At 40.2% G+C, this 21,966-nt stretch overlaps 2 protein-coding genes across 3 annotated transcripts in view; one reads left to right on the forward strand and one right to left on the reverse strand.

The window, feature by feature from the left end:
* The window catches only part of THOC1 (THO complex subunit 1), a 43,841-nt gene extending 26,269 nt beyond the window's left edge, over positions 1-17,572 (forward strand). For both annotated transcript variants that reach the window (XM_010958145.3, XM_074352536.1), the window contains 10 exons: positions 9,036-9,136; positions 10,551-10,617; positions 10,816-10,866; positions 10,951-11,021; positions 11,430-11,525; positions 12,095-12,160; positions 14,034-14,117; positions 15,748-15,895; positions 16,592-16,667; positions 17,176-17,572. In XM_010958145.3, the coding sequence (XP_010956447.3) occupies positions 9,036-9,136; positions 10,551-10,617; positions 10,816-10,866; positions 10,951-11,021; positions 11,430-11,525; positions 12,095-12,160; positions 14,034-14,117; positions 15,748-15,895; positions 16,592-16,667; positions 17,176-17,471 (1,056 nt within the window). In that variant the 3' untranslated portion in view covers positions 17,472-17,572. The remainder of the gene's footprint in view (positions 1-9,035; positions 9,137-10,550; positions 10,618-10,815; positions 10,867-10,950; positions 11,022-11,429; positions 11,526-12,094; positions 12,161-14,033; positions 14,118-15,747; positions 15,896-16,591; positions 16,668-17,175) is intronic.
* Positions 17,468-21,966, reverse strand: part of USP14 (ubiquitin specific peptidase 14) — a 30,092-nt gene continuing 25,593 nt past the window's right edge. Inside the window, exons 14-16 of the mRNA XM_074352537.1 lie at positions 21,694-21,754; positions 21,224-21,331; positions 17,468-20,582 (exon numbers count right to left, since the gene is read on the reverse strand). Coding sequence (XP_074208638.1) covers positions 20,431-20,582; positions 21,224-21,331; positions 21,694-21,754 — 321 coding nt within the window. The 3' untranslated portion in view covers positions 17,468-20,430. The remainder of the gene's footprint in view (positions 20,583-21,223; positions 21,332-21,693; positions 21,755-21,966) is intronic.

The following is a 21,966-nucleotide window of genomic DNA, read 5'->3' on the forward strand; positions in this document are numbered from 1 at the left end:
TTTTCTTTAGTTTCACCAGTTGTTTCTTATGGGACCCCCATTAAACAGGTCTGGGAGGCTTTTGCACAACCCTGGAACACAGCTTGCGTTTTCCTCGCAACCAGAGAAAGAGCCAGCCCTTCAGAGAGTTCCAAGACTGTGCCATGAGGTTCCTAGAGGTTGTCACCATGATCTGAAATTTAGATCATTGATCTCTTTGCCCCTAGAGAAAAAGAAGTTAATAGCAAAAAGCCGTTAAACGGGTGAGATTGACATTTTCTTATAAATCCAAGATGGAAAGCCTTACACTTTAAAAATCATGTAAGCACTTAGCAGTTCTCAGCAAGATCAGAGCAGTGTTTTCCACTGGGGAACCTTGATGTAAATCAGTTATTAGGTTTTCTGTCTTGACACCATCTGGATCAATTGGTAGGGTTTCTCTCAGCTTTGATTAGAATGATTTGACAGACTTGATCTGGGCTTGGAAATAATCTAACACAGCATTATCTGGCACGGCAGCGTTGTCTCTTGGGTGGCCACTGGGGAAGTAACAGAAACTCAGCTGGCCTGTCGTTAATGTTGCATTAGGAGAGAGACCAAGTCTTCTGTTTACTGTAGATCTCACTGTCATATGAACTATAGGCAATGTGTCTAGCCACTTTAGTTGAATTATATACAGACTCTGGGGTTAGTTTATTTTTCAGAATTCTCTTTTGATGCTTGACTGTCTCTGCTGAATCTCAGTCCTGTGGCATGAAGGCATTGATGAATCTTTAGGGTTTTACAAACTGCAATTTGTTTGAAGTCTTCTGCTGACACGCATGTTAGTTTTAGCATATGGATATGCTTCCACCATTCGAAAAGGCAGATGCAGTTACTGAAACTTTTTATATGATTGACACTTTTTACATGAATAAAATCAACCTGAAATGGTCCTCAAGATGGGAGGCATGAGCTGCCTTCTTTTTGTGACACTCTTGTACTCTGTGGACAGCTCTGAAGATGTCATTGAACGTAAGGAAAGTTTAGAGCATAGTCATCATTATTATTTTTAGAATCCCCTCTGTGTGAGTCAAGCCATGCTTATGCAAGCAAGATAAGAGAGTAAATAACTTGGTGCTGCCAAGCAGCCACTTAGGAAAAAATAAAGATATAGTCAAAAAAAAAAAAAATTTACCCTGCCAGTGTAGGCTCTGGATTTGGAACCTAATTCTGAAGAAGGGCAAAGTAGAAGAATTGGCAGAGGAGTTAATTGGTAAGATAAAGATAGGAGCAGAGGTACAATGAGAAGTGGCCGACAGTGCTGTTATTAGCCAGAATAATAGAAGTTAATCATAGCTGGGGGGCAGTGGGTGTAGCTCTGTGGTAGCATGTGTGCTTAGCATGCATGAGGTCATGGGTTCAACCTCCAGTACCACCATTTAAAAAAAAAAAGCAGAAACCTGATAATAAATAGACCTAATTACCTCCCCCCCAAAACAAACCAAAAAGTTAATAATAGCTATAGCAGAAGGACCATTAAAAATGTTAGCTCTCCTAGCGATGAGAGCTCTCATTTCAGTTCACAACGCTACGTAGTCACGATTTAACACAAAAACATGGAGAACTTAGTACACTTACCAATGTTGACAGACATCTGAGAAGAAAATGCTCTTGACAAGAGCAGTAATTTCTGCCATCTGGACAGAACATACAGAGGGCAAAGGACCTTTCACTGCCTTTGGGAACAGACCCCAAACCCAGACTTAATTTTGTTTCTCTGAGTTGATCAGGTTCCCTCTATTATATGTTAAGTGTTTAGTAACTTCAAATGTACTTTCTACTTGTTTTACTGTATCAAGCAATATATTTAATAACAGTATTATTTATTTCAAGTTTTAAAACTTCTTTTAAAACAATTTTAACATGTTTAAAAGTACATTAATTGGTTTCACCATCTTAATTTGAGCATTATAAAGAACGAATGTTTTTATATACAGTCAAAGAGAGTTAGGTCAAAAATACATAGGAATTGTATAGTGTTGTTAGGTACTTTTTCTTTTTTTCCATATCTGAATTTTAATTTCTTTAGAAGTTTCTTCAGGAAAATAGATTATTGAAACTTTACCAGTTAGCATAGGCATGCTCTGTAGAATCACATAATTTTTAGTGTTGCCTGAGGTTTATGAAAACCAGTATGTAGATATTGGCTATGATAATAATCACAATTTAACTTATTGTTCACCCATGTTTATGTTTAAATAATCCTAAGTATTAGTATAGGAAACAACCTAATCTCTGTTGTTTAGGAAGTTCCATTTAATTTAGGCTTTTGAAGGCAGAAAAATCCTGATTTACTAAAAAATAGTATGTTTTATGTTAAATTTTAAGGGAAGTGGGATCAAAATTTAAATTTTGGGTATTTATTTTAGTGGGCAATATTAAAATCCTCTAATTTTCCTTAAAAGTATTAGTACAAAAGGGTTTCCTAAAGGCTTTCAGTCCGTGACTGTACCTTTAAGTTACCTTTCTGCTAAAGAAAAAGGGCTGAGACGCAACATCTCCTGCTTGGCTGTGAGCACATCTTCATCTTGTAACTCAGCAGGGACACTGAGATTCTTAAACTAAAATTAGGTTTTCCATTTTTTTAAGAACCTACTTTTGAAAGGAAGTTTTAAAAAATTATTAGTAAGTAGGAATACTATTTATACTTGTGATTTAGTTTTTGTACAGTTGTTTATATATTCGTCTCAGAAACCAGATCTTTTATAATTCAGCTGAAAAGGTTATATGGGAAGGCAGCTGTGCCTGGTAGAAAACCATTTTACAGTTTCATCCTCTAAACCCTAATTTAGCATGTGTTTCATTTATGAAGATTAAAAGTTTAAATCATGGCTCTCTTAGTAAACAGAATGACTGGGGAACCTGTGTTTTCTCCCAGTCTGGGAAGAAGATAGATACATTTAAAGTATTTGGAGTTTTGGCATGATTTCTTAATTGAGGAGGGTCTTAGCAGCTCTCCAGGACTATATAAGAACTCAATGGTGCCTTAAAATAAGTGAGGAAAGGATTGTACACTTGAGAGATTTTATACTCTTCTAAAAATGTCTCACGATACACAATTAATCAGAGTTGTGCACAATATATTCATTCCTTTTACTGAGGAATATGTAACTCCTGCAGTCATACTGCTGTTGCATCAAAAAGACTACTGCCCACGCCTGTGCTCCCTGCACACAATTCAGTGGGTTTTCACTTAAAAAAGGAAAAAATGAGAGTAACTCAATCAACAGGTAAAATGATTAAATTATTAATATTAAAGTGAATAGATTATTTTTATTAGAAATTATTAGGGAAACTGGAGATTTTATAGAAGCACTATTATTCCAAGGAAACATTCTAAACCAGCTCAGATGAGGCAAGTAGAAAGGCTCAGGAGTAAAACAGATTCACATTTGCACGGATGCTCTTGGCTTCCTGTGCACCAGGTTGTTATTGGTGTCTCTCTCTCCCAGGGAGCAGCAGCTTCCTTTTAAAGAGCTTTGCATCTTAGACCCTTCCCCTTCCCAGTGTCCTTGCAGTGCGTAACTAAACTTTGTAATTCCATCAGTTTGCATTAAGAAGGAAGAAAAAGTAGACCTAATAAGCTTAAAATTTATGTGGGAAAGAAAGAACGTGAGAAATCTAACCAATGGAATATGGAGCACATAATTTGCAACCATGGAGAATCAAGGAGGTCGCAATATTAGGATGGAAAGAGACATTCCGGGTGAATACCAACAAGAAGAAAGCTACATGAATACCAAATTAATTTCAGGCAAAAAGCAGAAGCCACCCAGAAGATAATCATGAAGATACCATGACCTTACATGCACTTAACAGTTTATTCTTAAAATATATTAAGCAGAAACTTGTACATTTATCAGAAGCTGGCAGATCCACAATTATAGTGGGATATTTTAAAGTACCTTCATCAAAAACTGATGGGTCAAGCAGACTGAAGATTAGTAAGTATATGGAAGATTTGAACAATTAAAAATTATAAGCTTGAGTTACTGATGGATCAAGCAGACCAAAATTAATAAGTATGTGATTAAGATTTGCACAATAAAAATAATCTTGATGTAGTATATTTGGAAACTTGAACACAACAAATAGAGCTAATTTGTTCTTCTTGAGTACATGTGGTACATTCATAAAATTCGACTGTGTACTAGGTCATAAAGGATCAGCAGATTTGAAAGATGCCCTGTCATGCAGAACATTCTCTGGCTACAGTGCAATTAAATTAGAATTATAAAAGGGATAGTTTAAAAAGAGGTAAATATATGGAAACATAAAAAGCATTCTCCAGGAATTAAAGAGGAAATCACGGTGGAAATTCTAAGTTTGTTACAAAGGTTTGTTATATAGCAAATTGTTAAGTATTTTATGTCAGGTGTATGGGTTACAAATAAGGTGAGAGGTAAAGAGAAAATTACCACTTTAAATGCAATAATGAAAAATTTAAGAGTGACATGAATTGAGAATTCAAGAAGCTAGAAAAGATACAGAATAAACCTCAAGAGAGAAGTAAATAATAATAATAGCACAAATTAATGAACTAGAACAAAGAAACTATAGAACATATCAGCAGAACCAAAAGCTTTGAGAAGAAAAATTTTATAAAAAGCTTTTGTAAAACTTCTTACAGACTAAGTCTGAGAAAAGAAAAAGTGAAAAGGTACCAGTAAACAAGGTTAGCAATAAAAATGGCAGTAATTGAAAATACGGAGATAGTAAAATGCGTAAGAGAATATATTCTGAACTAATAAATGTTTAAGTCTAATGAAATAGTAATTCTGTAGAAAAGTTTAATTACCAAAATGGAGTCACAAAAATTTGAAAACCTGAATAAACTATTAAATAGTAATCAAAATGACACTTTTCAGATGACATTAGGCCCAGATTTTTGGGGGCACATATTATCAGCACTTCAAGGAATAGATGATTCTTATTATAAATGAAAATTTTCAACCTTAGGTGTTTGTAAGCGAAAATTTGGACACAACCTAAATGTTCATAAGCAGGAGATGGGTGGTGGTAAATTATGGTATATTTGTAACATCGAGCTCTGTATAGTACCGAAAACAGGTAACCTAGAGCAGGGGTCGGCACATCGCTTACGGCCTGTTTTTGAAAAAGTCTGTTGGTGCACAGCCACGCTCGTTCCTTCCGTGTTGTCTGCAGCTGCTTCTGCCCAGCAGCAGCAGAGGTAAGTGGTCAGGACGAAGACTGTCTGACCACAGAGCCTAAAATAATTTGCTGACTGACCCTTAACAGAAATTTGCCAACCCCTGGTCTAGAGCTGCATGTGTGTAAATTTTAAGAATAATCATGATGATGATGAATGAAAAATGGCTTATTGCAGGATAGTGTGTATCATATAGCTTGAGAACATGCAGAATACCTTGATGTATTATTTATAGAGGCCTCCGTATGTATAGTAGCATCAGACCCATGCCGGCGCTTACTACCGTTGTGGAGTGAAGTCGTAGAGGGGCTTCAGCAGTTTCAGTATTCTGGTTCAGCAAGTGGGGAGCAAGTGGAGATGGCAGGACTTGACAAGTGACTGGACTGTGGGCTGTGAATGTTTTATTGCCTAACTGTTCCCTTTTGAACTTTAAAAAATACTTCATACTTTTCTCTGATGTGTTAATAATGACAAATGAGTAAGAGTTTAATTAATGAGAATGCTCTTAATATTTTGTTTCGTACCACAGATTCTTAAAAGTATTTTGTGTTAGAGTAACAGAAATGGAAGATTTCATACTTCAGTTTAATTTTACCAGGAATACTGTTTTGTTTTTTAATTTCTTTTATTATGAAAAGTTTCAGATGTGTAGAAAGCACTGTTGTTTATATGTATGATTCATCGACAGAAGGGCACGTGGGGTAACTAGGAGGGGTAACCTGAGCTTTTCTAGGTTTAGAATAAGCAGGAAGGCTGAGGCCTGGGCAAAAGGTGCAGTAAAAGCTAAGGATGGTAAAAGGCCCTTTGTTCAAAAACAAAGACAAAGACAACAAAGAAATACTTGACCCCACTGCATGACGCAAATGTTGTCACTTAAAAAAATAACCGAAGAAAAGTAGAACTAGCACATATAATGGAAGAAGGAACACGATTGAGTCTTTCAGCTTTAGTCTCACCTCCTGTTAACTAGCTGTATAACCCTGAAGGGTCATTTTTAACTTCTCGGGCCCTTGTTTCCTTAAGGAAAATGTGAAGAAACAGTGAGCTTCAATGATCGCACTAGTCCCTTCCCACCTCTGATTTAGTATCCGGTGACTCCTGTTTTCAATCTGTTGTTTCTATCAGAAAACCCCATATATATATCATCCAACATAAAACAATAAATGTGGTAAAGGGGCTCTGAGTAAGCTCAAGGTAGATGAAAAATCATGAACAGCAGCCATTTCTTCAAGCCAGGAGGCCCCGTCTTCTCTCCAGACTGAAGTCCGTGGGGTCTTCCTCGCCTCAGTCTCTGCGCCTCCTGTGTCCTCCTCGCACGCGCTCCAGCTTGAGGTGTGCTCCTGTGGTGCGTAGAGATTGCTTTTTCCAGGAAGGCTTCCCAGAGTAGTTTAGGCAAACTGGTGGATGGTGGAGCCTCTCGGTGCACTAGCCAGCAATGGGGAAAAGCAGACTTCGTTGGGAAAATTGGTGTTTTGTTTTGAACACGAAATCTGATCAGGCGCGTCAGCTGGACACTCAAGTAGAAATTAGTAGTGGCTTCTTGAGTGTCCAGATCTGGGATGAGGAGGGGGATCTTGGTCGGGAGCGTGATGCTTTGGTAAGTGCAGGGGGCTTGAAGCAGTTGCTGTGGAGAGTGAGAGCAGGGATTGCTGGTTAGAGACGCAAGTTCTCAGGCAGAGAGAGCGACAGCAGCGGTGGCCGCTGCACGGCCGCGTGCCTTGTGTTCTCTCAGGCACTCCCCCTGCAGCCTAGGGTGGACTCCTCGGTGTTAGTACAGAGAAGGGAACAGTTGGCTTGATCCGGGTGGCTGTTCTGCCCAATAGATGTGACAGAAGTGTGGGATAAGGGTGTTAAGGAAGTTGGCAAGAAAATGGTTGAAGAGATAGACCAAGAAATCTAGAACAGGGGCCGGCTGACTACCGCCCACAGGCCCTGGCCCACTGCCTGTTTTGTGTTGGTTTTTTTTACACTTTAAATGCTTACATAAGTACCTAAATAATATCAATAATATGCCTCTTTTGACTCACGTAGCCTCAAATGTTTCTTTCCTGGCCCTCTGAGGAAATGTTTCTGTCCGACTCCTTATCTAGACTAAAATAGGATTATAGTAAAAACAGGATGAGACTTAGAGACAGGCCAAGGGTTCAAGGAAGTTAAGGTCTCAGTAAGGTCTAGATACTAGATCCACTGGGACATTGGAGTGTGAGACCTGGAAGAGGAGGAGGTTGCAGAGAGAGGATTGTGAATCAGAGATTTCAGGGCCGGGCAGATGTGAGTGACCGCCAGGTCAAACTGTGGCCGTGGTAGTGGGGGACCAAAGTAGAGGGGCTGTGACCATCAGTGGAGTTGAGGTCAAGGAACTGAGGGCCCAGGTGTGGGGGAGTGGAGGGAAGGGAGCCTGGGAGCATGCCATGCAGCTTGCCAGTTTGGGACGGTTAATACAGCAACAGAATCAGATTCCTAAATCAAGCCCCTAAAGGTGAGGGAAACCCAACTGGAAGGCCAATAATCATTAAAAAAAAAAAAAAAAATGGAGTTTGCTTGAGCAAGAGCCAGTATGGAAGAAGTGGCTGGTGAGTAAATGGCCAGTGAGTGTTAGGCCACTGTAGGGTCAGGCCCCCCAAGATGGCTGTCCTCCTGCTCTCTCTACCTCCTGCTCCACCTACACCTACTCAGGTGACTGACCTTCCTATGTACCTGCCTCAGGCCCCAGCTAGTGACTGTTCTAATCTTTAGATCAGAACATCTCCCACCTCGAGAGCTTATCGCAGGGGGCAGTGAGGGGCGGGGCGTGCCCCTCTGCTAGTTTCCCTGTAACCAATGAGTCAACCTGACATCAATTTCCCCTGTAACTGGTGACCTCCCCCCTGCTCAGCAAAGACTGCTGCCCTGTCCTGCCCGCCTCTGCCACACACGGTGGGCTGTCACTCCAGGACCTTGCTTCAGACATGTAAGATTCCCCATCCATTAAACCGTTGTTTCTCCATCTCGAGGCTGGGCAGGTACAGGGCTTGTAGGCCTGTAGGGTGCAGCCCAGCATCAGCAGATGGAAGCATAGCACGTGACGAGCCACAGGAACTGGGGACAGGAGCTGGACACCGATTCTGAAGCTGTCAGGTGTCTCACGGGTTATGTGTATAGAAGAGGCACTTCCCTTGTTGCTTCAGGCCTAGAGGGCAGGACCGGCCGGCAGCTCTCCCTTGCGCTCTAGGGACAGGATCAGTGATGCCTTCATCTGTGAAGTCATTCTTACAGGAAGACCAGCAGGTGGCAGGGCTGCTGAAAAGCTTCCTGATTAATGCACTCCAAGTCCTTTCTAATCGAGATTCTGTGATGATACAAGTGTGATACAGTTTTCCCTAAAACATAAAAATCCATTTCATTCACAGATGATCTTTCACCTCTGCTTCCTTCTCATGTGCTTCTTACTGAGCTCTGGCTGCTGCAGGCACTTCTGGGACCACAGAAGTGAGCAGCGCCCCCTCGGTGGTGTGTGGTTTACCCATAGGGACCTCTCCTTTAGCCATTATTTCTTTTTATCTGGGAAAGTGGCAGCCTTACTTTTACTTTTTTATATTTCTTCTTCTGTCCTGACTTCAAGACCACAGATATAACATTACTATCTCAGCGTAAATATTTTATGGCATAAAAAGTTTAAGAAATCTAAATGAAGTCTTGGCTACTCTGTCCTGGGGGTCGTGCAGTAATGCCTCACAATGCAGTGAGTCCTCAGCAAATGTTTTTTGAATCGAAACCTTCCATTTCTGTACTAGCATAACCTGCACCTTTAGGTGGAACTTGAATTTAATGCGTTGTTTTGTGTGTGTGCTTGTTTTTTGAATAGTTGATGGATTTACAACTGAGCGACAGTAATTTCCGTCGACATATCCTGTTGCAGTATCTCATTTTATTCCAGTATCTCAAGGGGCAGGTCAAATTCAAAAGGTAAGTTAGTATGGGTAGTAACTGGTTTATGAACAGCAGCGAAGAGAACGACTTGCTATTGTATTTTTCCCATGTATCAGGCTCATTTTGTGCATCAGGGTCACATCCCTGACACAGTTCGTCTGCAGCAGTATTAGATAACCGGGGCTTTTGTTAGAGATACTAGACGTTCAAGTATTTGCTGTAGAGGAAAGGCATTGACTAGACCTACTGTCGGTGGCTTTCCTGCTGAGCGCCGGGCGTCCTGGGAGTTCTCAGCGTATTGGTGGGCGGAGGTCTCTGCTCCCAGCTTCCATCACTCCTCACCTCGCTCACATCTTCTCCAAACCTGACTTACAAAATAAGCCAATAGTACTTCTCTTACCAGGCGTGGGACTGTCTGGGACGTTAGAACTGGGGTGGGGGGGGGACCTTTGAAGCATGGAGGCGTTCCAGTTTCTTTGGGGTTTCAGAAAACCTAGGCAGGACCCCGACTGGCAGGCTGAACACCTCCGCCTGCAGCGCAGGCCGGCCCCTCTCTTCTGTCCATCACTGAGTGGAGCTCGCGGGTACTGGATGGGGTTGCAGGTGCGTGGAGCCATGCTGTCGGCTGTGTGCAGAACCTGGCTTTCTCCCTGCGGGTTTTGAATCCCACCTTCATCACTCACTAGCTGCAGTTCAGCTTCCAGACGTGTGACTTGAAGATAACATTTTTTGAGTGCCTGCCATGTGTTGTGTTGTCCTTCTAGCTGCCGTGGAGGTTTGGAATAGCAGAGTAGAAAGATCAAGGACTCTGAAGGCAGACCTAGGTTTGAATTCAAGCTTTAGGCTTTGAGCCTCTGTAGTCCAATATGTGCACACGTCCTTGTTTTGAGAATTAAATGAATAATGTTATGTAAAGTTCTTAGAGCCTGCACATGGCAGTCTGTCAGCAGTCACTGGGTGGCTATAAAGCACCTAGTATCTAGTAAGAGCTAAGTTAATGGCAGCTATTGACAGTTTGGGTTTGCCTTTAGCCTTCTCTAGGGCTTGGGGTTCTTATTCCTTGTATTTTTACTGCGTTTTAAAGGATCGTAGCATAACTGATTAAAATGCACATCTGGGAGAAGACTATGTTAATATTTTCTCTGAGGTTTTTGTCCTACATTGAACATCCTGTTTTAGGAAACATTGCTCTGTCATAGTTAACCAGATTGATTCACTGGATGTTTTATTCCCCTTTATACACCTTCATGTCTTCAATCTTAACCATCTTATCTGGAGGATGAAGTGCAAGAACTTTGTCTTGTAACCTCATTGTGATTGTTCATGGTAACTGTTGACACTGTTTACAGTTCATTTATCTGTTACATGCTTTGTGTTTCTTCAAGACAGTATATAAAATTGAATGTACGTTGTTGTAACTCAAACATATTTTTATTGCTTTGTTTCCTAGTTCAAACTATGTTTTAACTGATGAGCAATCACTCTGGATTGAAGATACTACAAAATCAGTTTATCAAGTAAGTTCATCACGCAACAAACCCATGATTGAACAAAATGGAAATTTAGAATTTTCTTTGTTTCAGCCCCAAATAGGAAAATAAGGATAAAGTTAAGCTCAGGTACAAGACCACAAACACTTCTTGGTTCTCTGCCTACAAACCACTCCTATGATGCAGAAAGTTGTTGAAAGCTTAGTATATTCTTTCTAATCACAGCTACTATCTGAAAACCCCCCCGATGGAGAAAGATTTTCAAAGATGGTAGAGGTACGTGTTTTCTATTTACAGTCTTCTTAGCACCAAGTAGAGTTTCAAAAGCTTCATTATGCAAATGTAATTTGTTTTTCCCAGCATATATTAAACACTGAAGAAAACTGGAACTCATGGAAAAATGAAGGCTGCCCGAGTTTTGTGAAAGAAAGGTAATATATATTCATTCATCTGAAGCAATGAGAAGTCCATTTCAAAATATAGTTTGATATGATTATTTTACATTACAGATATGCATAAATGTATTTCATATAAAAATGTAAACTGAACTCTGTAAAAATACGGCCACTTTGATTTACTTCTATTTGAATTTTTTACCTCAGATTTCTTATTACTAACTTCCCAGGACATACTGATTAACTATTGGGAGAAAAATGCTGTGTACCCACACTTGGTAATTTGCCCCCTGGTGTGGCAAACTTGTCTTCTCTCTGACCAGTGTAATAGTACAAAGCGTTCATCTTTTGCAAGAAGAAAACAGTAACTAAATTTTCTTTGACACTGAACGCTCTTCTGTCTCTGCTATCCATTTGAAATTCAGTATATTTTGTTCACCACAGAACATCGGACACCAAGCCAGCAAGAGTGGCACGGAAGAGAGCGGCGCCAGAGGACTTCCTGGGGAAAGGGCCCAGCAAGAAAATTCTGATGGGCAAGTAGGTTTGCCGTCCCTGTATGTGGCATGTTTTTGTAGTTGCTTTTATATCGTGAATGTATTACAATAAGAACTCTCCACGTTCTGTGTTTTTCCAGGTTTTTTTTGGTATGGGCGTAGGTGACTAAAGCAGACCACAGCCTGTCAGCCCGCAGGGCCCTTCTGTGGGTTCCTGCAACTAGACAGACTTCTGTTTTGTCTCTGGCTTCTGACATCGTGGCCCTCGGCTCTGCCGTTTCTTCCGTGTCACAGGCAGGGCCGTCGCTGTCACAGCGAGCCAGTGCGCTTCGAGGTGTCGCATGGTGCTCTAATCCTTGCGTATCTTTTACCTTCCAGTTAACTGTTCATTGCTTTCTACTGCGCTTGAGTATGTCCAGAAAAAAGTAATGGTTATCAATTCTCATTAAATATTTGCTCACATAGAAAATTTGCTAAATACCAAAAAATGAAGAAATTAAAAATACTTAAAGTAAATAGTGAATTTTGGGGTGGTGATGAGTTTTACAGTGTGTTAAAGTAGAAGAGAATGGTTTCCACAAAAAAATATTTATTTATGTGTCTGTTTTGTAGTGAGGAGTTAACAAGGCTCTGGAATCTCTGTCCTGATAATATGGAAGCCTGTAAATCAGAGACAAGGCAAGTTTAAAATGTTTCATGTGAAGTACTGCTTTTCTCAAATGTTATCTTGAGTGGAATTTTTTTGTCAGCTCTAAGCAGGGCTCAGAAGAAATTTTAAGGTATATTGTGGTTGAGAATAAGGCTTTCCATAAAACACCAAGAAGTGCTGATAAAGTAATTGTAGAAATCACAAGAAACAAGGATTCACAAAAGAAGAGGGAACTAAAAACCAAAGTGTGAGCTAATGTGGTTGCTTATCTAGCTGGGGAGCAGTGCAGGTGACTCCCACTTTGGGGAACCAGGGAGCTTGGGTTTTAAGAGCCACAAAAGGACAGAAAGGAGTAATTGAGTTTCCCCTGAATAAAGCTGACACGCTGCACTGCCTGTACAGGAAGGGCGGGTGGGAGCAGAGGGACTTGCTCATGGGCACAGGAAACGGGCGCCCGTCTGTTCCTACCTGAGCTGTGGGCGAAAAGGAAAAAGGATTCCTGAGAAACTAACCACAGGTCTGCTGTCATGCAGTCTCAGAGTCTAAACTTGTACAACCAGCAGGGTAAAGGAACACCCCCAAGCTAAGAGGGTGAACTGCAAAGTCCCAGGTTGATGATAGAAATAACCAGGGTCACACCTTCAACCTAAGCCACACATGGATTCTACATGTAAAAGTCTGAAGATACGTGAACCATTCACACTTCATAAAGCATTCAAGAAAACAAGCCACCATAACTGGGAATCAGCAGATAGAACAAGCAACCGAAGTCAGGTAGCCACTGCAGATAATAAAACCCTCAGATAAAGGCTCAACGTAAGTATACTAAAGATAATTAAAAACATAAAAGGAGGAACTGAAAATAAAGGAACATGACACTCAAAAAGGACCAGGCAAATTTGAAAAAACAAGTAATTCTTCTAGTGATCGGAAAATAGTCATTTTGTACAACACAAGGAATATAGCCAATATGAAGTAATAAATGTAAATGGAGAGTAACCTTTAAAATTATACTAAAATTTTTAAATTTTAAATTTTTTAAATGTGATAAATATTAGAAGAAAATATAATCACTGAAATTATAAAATTTAATAGGTTAAATAAAAGACTAGACACAGATGAAATAAGAATTAATGATTAAGAAATCACCCAGAAAACAGAAGGATCAAGAGTTAGAAAACAGGAAAGAGTAAAAGTAAGAGGAGGTCAGAATCTAAGAAGCAAATAAGAGCAAATGGCAGTGTCAAGGAGGTAAAGACCAAGAACTTTTCAGAACAGGCATAAATTAAGTTGAAGTACAGGTCTTAAGTGGGATAAACAAAATAAATCCATGTTTCTACAACTGTAGTAAAGTCACCAGACAGAAAAACTAGACCACTGTCAAAAAGCAAAATTAGCCAGACAGCAGGCTTCAAGAACCAAAGAAAGCAGGAGACAGCAGAATGACAGCTTCCAAGTGTTGAAAGTATCAACTCGGAATTCTGTAACAAGTTAAACCAAGGGGTCAGGCAGGAGTGATTGAGAAATAGTTCCTTTCAGACTAAAACTGAGAATCTGTCAGCTGCAGCCCTTACTAAAAAAAGCTGTAAGAAGCTGAACCCAGAAATAAGATGCAAATGCTCTGAAACCCCTGGCTGCCCCGTGATCAGCAGCGTGGCCACACGTGCCCGTGTGTGACGTGGCGCGTCTCATGTTGCAGGGACTGCAGTCTGTGGGATGGTGTGGTGCCCAGTCCCCTCTTTATTGTCTCCTCTGAGAAGTTTAGAGTCTCCTCCTTAAAAATCTGAGTTCCTAAGTAATCTAACTGTAACTCAACATGGTAACGCTAGAATCTTACTCCCGCGCTATATGAGTATGACGTACACACATGATCCTCACTAGTTTTTTTTTTTTAACGCCCAGGGAATACATGCCAACGTTAGAGGAATTCTTTGAAGAAGCCATTGAACAGGCAGACCCTGAAAACATGGTTGAAAATGAATACAAGTAAGTGATGATTCTCATGAGCTAATTTTCTCCATTTTTTCTTGTACACTAGAACAAGGAAGGCAGCCGATAAAAGAGTAGTACTTTTCCTCTTAACGTGAACTTGGCACGTAAACTCACCTAACTGCACATCCTGATTTCAGAGACCCTTCTCATGGACTGACAGGCACGACTTAGCATCACGTTTGTTTCAAAAAAGTAGGAAGATCCCCCTGGAGCCCGCCTGTCATCTCTTTTCTCTGTTCCTCTTCAGAGCATAGTGTCTCCCGACAGCTGTTGGCAATTACTGCCTTCACTTCCTCACCTCCTGCCCTCTGGCCAGCCCACTGCTGCTGGGCTGTCTCCCAGTCACTCCACTGAAATAGCTTTTATTAAGTCACTTCTCTTTTGACCTCTCAACAGCAATCCCAGTCTCTCCCCCTCCTCAGATGACATTTTCTTCCCATGACACCATCAAGCCATACCCTCCTGCTGGTTTTCCTTTTGCTTCACTGTCAGTCTCCATTGCTGGCTCCCCATCTCCCAAACTCTCAAAATCTCGAAATAACTTCAGGTGTCAGTCTTAGCTTCTTCCTTTGAATCCAAGTGACACCACACAGCCCTGTGGTTCTAAGCAGATGTCCGCATCAGGCAAGGGCCCTGTTGTCAGCTGGCCTTGGTTCGTCCTGGGACTCTTCCACTTGCTAGCTAGGGTTCTAAGGGCGATTTAACCCCTCTCTGCTTATTTCCTCGTCTGTTAAATGGTAATAGTACCCATTTCATGGGGTTATTCTGAGGACTGAATAAGATGGTTCACTTTGAACCCTGCACAGTTGAGGGCTGGTTTTTCCCTAGGAAGACGTCAGCACATCTCAGTGGTAACATGGCGCATTTATAATAGATGACTAATAAAGGAGATTACTACTCTAAGAACATGGGGCAGGGGGGATTCCAAACAACTTGTAAAAACTCGTAAGTGGAACAGATTTGTACTCTGGATTCCCTGTAGCTCGCCTGTTTGCAGAATGTTATCTTTAGAATTTCTCTGAGGTTCTTCTTTCTCACCTTACTGTGCACCACCTGTTACCTCATTAGGGAGCAGCTCGTGTGTTGTTCTTGGCATCACTGCATACTGCCCTGGCTGCTGGATGTGTCCCTTTTAGTTGTGGAGCTATTTTAACAGGTTGATATTGAGCAAATTCAGATGTTATATAATTTTTTAAAAAAGCAGATATTGAGTAAATCAACATGGATTTATAAAATAGTCTGAAACTCTCACCTGTCAAGTGACATTGCCATTATGGATGTCGGCTCACTGAACATGGTGCACCTGTGACTCTCTCTAAATGACTAGGGAGATGATGTCTGTTCTGCACACACAGCGGCCAGCCTATCCTAGACGCATACTAATTGACCTCTTAAAATTAAATGGCATGTATGTAACTTTCAAAACGTGTTTGCTGCATCTGAGCCTGCCTCTTTGGACTCCTCTGTAGATTTCTATTTGTAAGTGAACTGCATACTGAGAACAGCTTTAGGATGAATGACTGCTGCCGACCTGCGAGTATAGAATTTCACATGGTGAATTATATTGACTAGATGGGAATATAGATATAAAAACTATAAATTTAAGACTGACTTTTTTTTATAGGGCTGTGAACAATTCAAACTATGGTTGGAGGGCCCTGCGACTATTAGCTCGGAGAAGCCCTCACTTCTTCCAGCCAACCAACCAGCAGTTTAAAAGTTTGCCAGAGTATCTCGAAAACATGGTAATAAAGCTAGCCAAGGAATTACCAGTAAGTAATCATGTAGTTGGCTTTTACCTTCTTTAAAAGTGTTATAGCTGTTTGCGTAAGAGTTGAATTTAGCATTTCATGTGAGAAAAAAAAGATCCACAAACCCTCTTGTTTTAGAACAAGGGAACAAAAGCATTTGAGCATACATTTATAGGAAGTACGTAAATTGATAAAATAAACTTTACATGCTGTGAAAAAATTAAGTCCACAATACTTTAGACTTGCTTCTATTTGCAAGTGCATTATAGTTTATCAAACGACGGGGCCTATGGGGTAGCAGTAGGTAACCTGGTCTGTCTACTCTGTCTTCTTTTTCAGTACAATATGGTAATAACTATACTGTGTGCACAAAACCTAGTAAAATTATCAAAATTTTTAAGGACACAGTTCCTCCCTCAGTCTGCCCAGATCACTGTTACTGTGTGCTAGGTGTTTGAGTCATCTTACCATACATTTTGCTGGCTCCCTTCTTCCCAGGTCAGGGCAGGGGCAGTCTTTACAACCTTCTGGTCTTCCCGTCCCTCCTTCTCCAGGTTCACACCGTCCCATTGTGATCCTTACCTGACACACCTAACACTCCGAGGGGTACGGTTCTGGGCCCTGTACTTGGTATCTAAATAAGAAGTTTCCCCAGTCTTCTCATTTTAGAAGTTGGCATTCTTTTAAAACATTCTTACTCATTCTTACTCATTTTAGCCTCCTTCTGAAGAAATAAAAACAGGTGAGGATGAAGATGAGGAAGATAATGATGCTTTACTGAAAGAAAATGAAAGTAAGAATTGAATTTTCTTGGCTATTTTACAAAATTGGAAAAGATTGGGGTTCTTTGTTGAGAGGTACGTTATTTGATTTGATCTACTTCTCAACTTCTACTATTTATCTCAGCTCTGTGATAGTGAGGACTCTAACACGTTACTTGATAGTAACATTAAAAATACTACATTTTATACAATAAAATTTGGACGTGTTGGGAAGGAAAGTACTTACATTTGAAGTCAACTCATACCTCTGTTATTCTTGGGTTTAGATCGGGGGCAGCTGATCAGGAGAAGCCTTCATAGTTATAACAGCTTTCGCTTTGGTTGATTCCCTAATGATGATGATTATAAGAATGGTAATTCAACCCACAGAAAATATAAAAAGCAGCTGTTTTTACTTAGAGAGCTTATTAGAGGTGATTAATATCTCAGTGGCCCTGTACCGTCCCAGTTCCATTAAACACTCTGAATTGCACATGCCCTCGTACCTTGTTCATAATTCACATTTCCTGTGTTTTCTAGGTCCCGATGTTCGGAGAGACAAACCTGTAACAGGGGATCAAATAGAGGTATTTGCCAGCAAACTGGGTGAACAGTGGAAGATTCTGGCTCCCTACTTAGAAATGAAAGACTCAGAAATTAGACAGATTGAGTGTGACAGTGAAGACGTGAAGATGAGGGCAAAGCAGCTGCTGGTGGCCTGGCAGGACCAGGAGGGGGCGCACGCAACGGCCGAGAACCTGATCAACGCGCTCAACAAGTCTGGGCTAAGTGACCTTGCAGAAAGTCTAACTAATGACAACGAGACCAATAGTTAGCTTATTTTTTTTATTATTAAAACTGTGATAAGATTTTGTTACCAAGCAGCATTTGATAAGAGGTCCACTGGTTTTGGTAAACAATAAACATTTTTATAATAGTTGTTGCACAGTTGGCTGGTGCTCCAAGAACAGCAGAATGCGTACTGGCTCTTGATGACTGACCTCAGGTTTGGGGGGAGGAGAGAGTAGGCTGGGAAAATAGCCAAAACAAAGTGACCTCAAGGTCACATATTTTTTGTTAAGTAAGTTAAATGTGTTTGTAATGAAGTCAGTAGGCAATATTTAGGGGCATGTTTCCTAAAATACACTATGCCAGACCAGTTCCTGCACACACGAGTAGTTAGAAAACTTAAACTTGCTATCCTGAAAATCCCACAAGCCTTTATGAAACCGTATGACTGCTCTAGTCTCGTTTACACTTTTAAAACGGGATCAGTGGTGCGTTTGCCACCTATTTTTATAAGTAAAATTTGAACGGCACAAAGCCATGCTCTTAAAAACTGGCCATGACTCAGGTTCCAACAGCAAAGTTAAGTAGTTACAACAAAGGTTTATGGCTGCAAAGCTTAAAAAACATTTACTGTCCTGCCCACTACAGAAAGTATTTACCAACCTGCAACTTTAAAAGAAATGGGGTGAAGTCTAAAACCTAGTTCTTTTGGTCTTACAAAACTTATTTTAACCTCTCAAGTTAATAAAATAGGGATGTACATACCTCAGGGTCTGTGTGAAGTTCGAATGAGCTGTACGAGAAAGCGCTCCGTAAACAGCAACACGCTACAGAGCAGAGGCTGCAGACAGGACCGCCTACCTTCCCACTCCCACAGAAGTGCCGCCCCTTAGGGCTCTAAGATTAGGTCGCCGTGGTTTTGAATCCTGAAGGAGGGCTGCTAAGTGCCTGGTACACTGTCCGTGTTCTCACTCGGGCTTTACTTCGCTAGCCAGTCCAGCAGTGACCCAGCACAGCTCCGGCCGCGGCGGGGCCTCAGTGCTAGTCACGCTCAGGAACCGACGTCTTCTTGCTTATTCTCCCCTTTCGCAAGATTTTAGATGCAAGGCTGAATTCTAAACCAGCCTTAACAGTTTAAAACACTAGTATTAAGTCCAACTATACTAGTGTTTTAAACTGTTAAAGATAAGTCCAATTCCTTACACTTCAAAAAATCTTTGGAATTATGCTTTTTTGGATCAAATAAAACAAAGGCAAGTATTTTGTAATCACAATTAAGGAATTAACAGATTTAAAGTTCTACTTCCATACAAGGCTTATTGTACTTTGTTCTAACTCTACCTGATCTAGTAGCTACAGCGTCCTCCAAATTAGAAAATCTGAATTCTAATTGCTAAATTTACATCCTCAAAATGGTTCAGACCAAGACAGTGGATAAAAAACTACGCCAGTTTACAAGCATCATACCAATATATAAAAGGATCACTACAATTCTTAGTCTCATCCTCCCTAATCTGCACCCTTCCCCAAGGCAAAAGGAGTACTGATTGTCAGTTATTACAGTTTAGCTGAAGTTATTTACAGATAAGTTTCCCTGAAATGCTTTATCCCCTAGTGTTCTCAGATTATGTCACATTGTTCAAACTTGAGAGGAAAATGACCATTATTCTCTAGGAATCTAATAGTTATCAGTGCTGTGCTCCTTAGAGCATTAAAACTGCATAATCAAAGGTGAGATTTCATGATAATCCCCAAAACTTTATTATAAATATCTAACTCAATGAAAACCAGATAAGTGAGCTGACAGTCCATCCTTTCAAGACTCCCAAAAGTGGACTGACTAGACCATATTAAAATGTAAGAAATGTACCATATATTGAGATATCTCATACACTTGGTATTTCTACCATCACTGTTAAAGATCACCAATATTAAATTTTGAGACAGACATTAAGAATTTGGGAGTTGACAAGAGCAGCAGAAACACCCAGCTGAGCCAAGGAACAGTTCTGATGACATGGTTGCATTCAGCATCCAAAGAACTCCATTACTTTTACAACGCTGTATCTCTTTTTAAACAACATAATGCTAGCAGGCAAAGACAGCATTTTTGAATGATGCTTAACAGCAGTTTAAACTAACCACCTGCAGACACTGTATAGTATTAAACATATCTGACCTTCGGCCAAGCTCCAACATTCAATAGACAAAAGACTTGAGGTCAAAAGCTGTTAGTCCCTCTTTTTTTTTTTTTTATTATTATTAAATACCCTCATTTTCTAAAAATAAGCAACCAGAGCTTGTCGACATTTTTTTTTTAAGGTTGATTACTACAAAACCATTGCAAAGTTAAACGTACAGACCATAGTACATCAGAGACACAGTAATAAATGTATAATCGAATGTACTATTAGTGATCACAATTTATTTTAACATCATGAGGAGCCAGCAACAGCCAGGCTGGGCAAATACTTGATTGTACCCATGTTTCCATGGGATGGGGACAGCAGCACTGAGTTACACAATGAGATCAACACTTACTTCCTTTCCACCTTCCTGGCAAGATTTTTGTTAGATAAGGCAAAGGATGGGCAGCTACTAAATCACCGGTGGTTTGAACCATGCAAGAACAACACATAATAGAGGAACAGGTGTGCAACAAACATCTGACTGCTGAACCTTGGGCTGAAAAAGGCAGGGAGAAAAATGATCACAGAAGGTCATAGTTAAAAGGCAATTCAACTCAATTTAAAAATTAATCCAAGAAATAAGCTTTTTAAAAATGTCTTCCTGTCACCTTTACACAGGACAGCATAGTCCAAAGGCAATTTTCTCTTTTCTGTAGTATTTTAGGTTGATACACGGAGCGGTCTGCTTCTGCCCTCTTTTGTTCCACGAGAGGAAACACAAAACCACCTAAATATCTTCCTCTAAAGCTCTGGGTTATAGAAATGATCAACAAATAACATTTATTTCACACCTAAGCATAAATAGCTAAAATGAAGATTACTGTTCACTTTCCTCTTCCATTATTTCAACTCTGCGAGGCCCATAGAGGAGAACATACGCTATGTGCCAGTCTCCACCGCCAGAAAGCCGCAAGATATCCTCTGGTGTCACGATGCTGACCTTGTCGTCATCAAACTTAATCCATTCATCTAAATAAAAGGAAAAAGGAATCTCGTGTGTGATTTTTCCCACTTCAAAAAAGGCACAGGGTGACCTGATGCACCACGTATTCTACCTGTCACACCACAGTCCTCGGTGTGGTCCAGAGACTACTCAGGTTCAAGATCTTTCCAGGGGTTCCATGAAGGTTGCAGCTATTTTCGGAACACTACTAAAGCACTGCCTGCCTCTCCCCCCTCCTTCCCTGCGGTGTGCTTTGGAATTCCCCAGGTTACACGATGCGTGATAAAGCAGCAGACAGGACGCAGAAACAATACAGGTGTCTCCCATTAAGTGGGACAAAACAGACTTAGAAAAATGTAAATCAGTACCATTTCTTGCTATTTTCTTTTTGCTTTGGAAACTACTGTTCTTATTCTTTAAATGTTAGTTATGTTAATATGTAATGAGTTCATTTAATGAATGAATTTAATGAATTAATTTACTTCTCAGTTTTAATTTCTATTACAGTAAACATTAAGAGAGAGAATCCTCATAGACAAAACTCTTCGGGATCCTCAATAATTAAGAATGTAAAAGGGGTTCTGAGACCAAAAAAACTTGAGAACAAATGTGCTATAAAATTCAAACTAAGCGAACTATTGAAATATTAGGTGATGAGAATCTTTACCTTGTTTCCTTTTCACCCAAGACACATAATGGCCCGAAGAGCTAGACCTTCCCTGGTGTGTCAGCACGGCTTGTAAGTCATAGTAGCCACAGTTATTGGAGCCAATGTCTAATGAAAGATGTAAATCCAGTAATATTAGACAATAAACAGGTATGTCCTCTCTCAAGCTAGGTTATCAAGCAAGAACAACAAGTTTATCCATTATTAAAATCCAGTAAGACACTACCGTCCAATTAAAATTAAAGCTTCGTGAAAGATGTTTTAAGAAGCATGGTATCATTCATAGAATATATATTCACTAAAAAGAGTGATTTTTACTATGCCATATTAAGGTAAATTGTACTTCACGACAACTTTTTTTTTTAAAGCATAGTATCTGAAAAAACAGATATGTGACAAGACAGTAATTTTACCTTTAAAATAAAAAACCCTACACAGAGTAACTCAATTGAAATGAAGATTTCACTTACCATCAGCAAAAGAAAAGGGTTCATACTTAACTTCCTTTTGGGGGCTATTCTTTTTGTCACTCTGAGGAGAAAAAAAAACTCATTTTAAATTATCATGATATGGGAAATAAAATTTATATTCTCAGTGAGTATGAAACATGTAAATCAGCTGCCCCTTACCAGAATCTAAAATACACAATTTATCAAATACAAAGTTGCTAAAGTTACCATTTTAGCAGTTACAAGTACACCAGCAGCACTTACTAGAAGATACCACTTAGCTGTCAAAGTGGG

Source organism: Camelus bactrianus, chromosome 24, assembly GCF_048773025.1.
Source record: "Camelus bactrianus isolate YW-2024 breed Bactrian camel chromosome 24, ASM4877302v1, whole genome shotgun sequence".
Classification (NCBI taxonomy): Eukaryota; Metazoa; Chordata; class Mammalia; order Artiodactyla; family Camelidae; genus Camelus; species Camelus bactrianus.